The sequence below is a fragment of the Populus alba genome, chromosome 2, assembly GCF_005239225.2.
Source record: "Populus alba chromosome 2, ASM523922v2, whole genome shotgun sequence".
NCBI classification, from domain to species: Eukaryota; Viridiplantae; Streptophyta; class Magnoliopsida; order Malpighiales; family Salicaceae; genus Populus; species Populus alba.
The window spans coordinates 4019617-4022315 of NC_133285.1; the positions used below are offsets into that span (position 1 = coordinate 4019617).

General features: G+C 36.6%; 1 protein-coding gene across 1 annotated transcript; it reads left to right on the forward strand.

Moving 5' to 3' along the window:
• Positions 1 to 550: 550 nt before the first annotated feature.
• Positions 551 to 1447, forward strand: LOC118049267 (protein FANTASTIC FOUR 2). The gene has a single exon (XM_035059216.1). It carries the CDS (start codon positions 551 to 553, stop codon positions 1445 to 1447), a length of 897 nt encoding a protein of 298 aa, XP_034915107.1.
• Positions 1448 to 2699: the final 1252 nt, after the last annotated feature.

Below are 2699 nucleotides of genomic sequence, written 5' to 3' on the forward strand. Positions count from 1 at the left end.
TTTCTAAAAGTTTCCTTCAAATTTTTTTTGACTAAAATTGACTGGAAAGTGTTTTCCGTTGACCGGAAAGTATTTTTCGTTGACCCGTTGACCGGAAAGTGTTTTCCGCTGAGACAAACAAACACAGAGGTTTCCCGGAAACTACTTTCCGGGAAAACAATTATCAAGTTATTTCCGTTTTTAAACTAATGCGGGATGTCGCTTTTTGTTAAAAAAAAAAAAAAAGAGAAAAAAATAAAAGAACTCTGAGCTGCCTTTCCACTTCCTTCTATAAATTTGTGCCTTCCCCCTTTCATTTCTCTTATCCGATGACTCCCAAGTCCTAATTGCTTCTTTCTCTCTTGCTGCACAAGTCCCTAAGATAGACTGCAATCCTACCAAAAATACAGGTTCTGTCTGAAAACATCTCTTTCATCTGAATCTCACTGCCTTGATCCCATAACCTCCAAACTCCTACAATTTCAATAAAAAAGAAGCCTCCCCTGTTCCTCCCCTGTTTAGGCTCGTTGATTCCCTCTGTTTCCGACCTTCCACATTTCAGTTGTGAAAAATGTCCTCAAGTTATTGTCCAGGCCTCCAATCATGCCTAGAACCGGTCTGCCTCGTCGAACCACGTGTTTTGAGGCTCAAATTGGCTCCATCCAAATCCAACATTTCTCGCTCTTCAACAAATTGCAACCCTTTTGTCACTAACTCAGACCGTGACTTGGAAAGCAACAAAAATGCTGACACGGGTGGCTGGAGTTTCCTCCAGTCTATTACTAAAAATACCTCTCAAACCACCACAGAAGAGAACGACGAGGTCTATGTCCCTCCAAACTTTAAGAGATCTTCTTCTATGCTCAGTGAAAAGAGCTTGGAAATGTGCACCGAGGGCCTGGGGAGTGAAACTGGTAGCGAGGGGAGCGAAAGCAGAGATGGGATGGCTTTCCTGTCATTAGAAAACGTGGATCATGAGACTAGGGCAGCACCAAAATTGCGAGAAACAAGAACAACGAGTCGAAGTGTTAGCTTCCCACCTCCTTTGAGCTCGATTAGTGGCTCCAACAATGTTCGAGTGAGGCCTCACCGAGAAGGTGGAAGGCTAGTCTTGGAAGCTGTAACCGTCTCTTCTTGCCACGTTCATTTACATGCAGAGAGAACCGATGGCCGGCTTCGGCTACATTTGATGACGGACAGCTCTCCTGATAACTTCGACAATGAAGTGCAAGAAGCAGAAGCAGAATATGGTGAGGAAGGTGTTGTTCAAGATGACGGTGATGATCAAAGTGGAGATGATGAAGCTGGTGGTGGTGGTGATGTTTGCGGAGAGGAGTTGGAGGGTATTAATGGAAATGTTGGGGGTGAAATGGGGATGGGAAAATTGGCTAGACCAGGCAGGTGCAAGCAAAGTGGGAGTAGCAACGAAGGCTTACTTAATTGGGAGCCATTTTGGGTGGCCACTTAGATCTCTCTTGGTTTCACGAATGATTTGTTCACTACATATTCTACTAGCTACTACTGTTACCACCACCATTACCGCCGCTAGTATTTAATTAACTTTCACCACCGATTAATTACAAGTTTTGGTATTGAACCCTTGGATCTTGTAAAACATGTGTTATGGCAGTTAATATCGTTAATTATATTGGAATTAATCTTCCTCCTCAGTCCCCACTCGTCACCGAGTCTCTTTCTTTTCCACTGTGCTGGATGTTTCTTTGGCATTAGAATGATGGTAGATAGCAGTTGTTTTTTAAAGTGTTTTTTTATTTTAAAATATATTAAAATAATATTTTTTTATTTTTAAAAAATTATTTTTGATATCAATACATCAAAATGATCTAAAAATATAAAAAATATATTAATTTAAAATAAAATAAAAATTAATTTTTTTAAAAAACACTTTCTAATTACAATACCGAACAATGCCTACATGCCATTTCTTTCCCAAATTAAAAGAGAAGTTCAGCATGGATCACTTGGATAATTTATCTACTACCATAACTTGAAAAGCATAATTTTAATACATATATTTAAATATAAATTAATTATCATTTTCAAATCATGAAATTGATTCTAATAAATTTACTTGAAAAAATTATATGTAAGAATAAAATTATTTCAATTAAAGATATAAGGATATCTCTAACATGAGACTCGAATGAAAAACATAAACAATAAATATTAAAATAAATGATTTTTTTAACTGTTTTTTTTTTTAACCTTCAAGAGAATAGCTAAAAGATACTAAAATCCCTTATATTAAAATGAAAGCCATTCTTGTACTTTTTTTTTTGAAGGAAAGTTAATAGAGAAAAAATTAAATATTTTTTTTCCTTAAACTTCCTCTCTTTCCTCCCTCATTGAATCTAAAATACAAAATAGCATGTTAAAATATCATTTTTCATTGGAATACCACATGAGAAAGAAAAAAAAACTATATTATACTCTTCAAAATGTCATAATGCTAATTTATGCCCTTTCAAATCGCTTTTACTTTCAGAGATGCCCTGGTTATAACGATAAATTGGTTTTAATTTTTTTTTAAATTAAATGTTCAATCTAATGTTGATGGTGGCATTTTGGTAATTCGGACGCTCCAACGGTAAACAGATTGCAAGTTGAGTTGTACGGCTAGAGTACGAATGCCTGGTAACTATCAAGAAGACTAGAGGTCCCGATAAACAGAGAGCAACAGGCACCTGACGTTAACACAC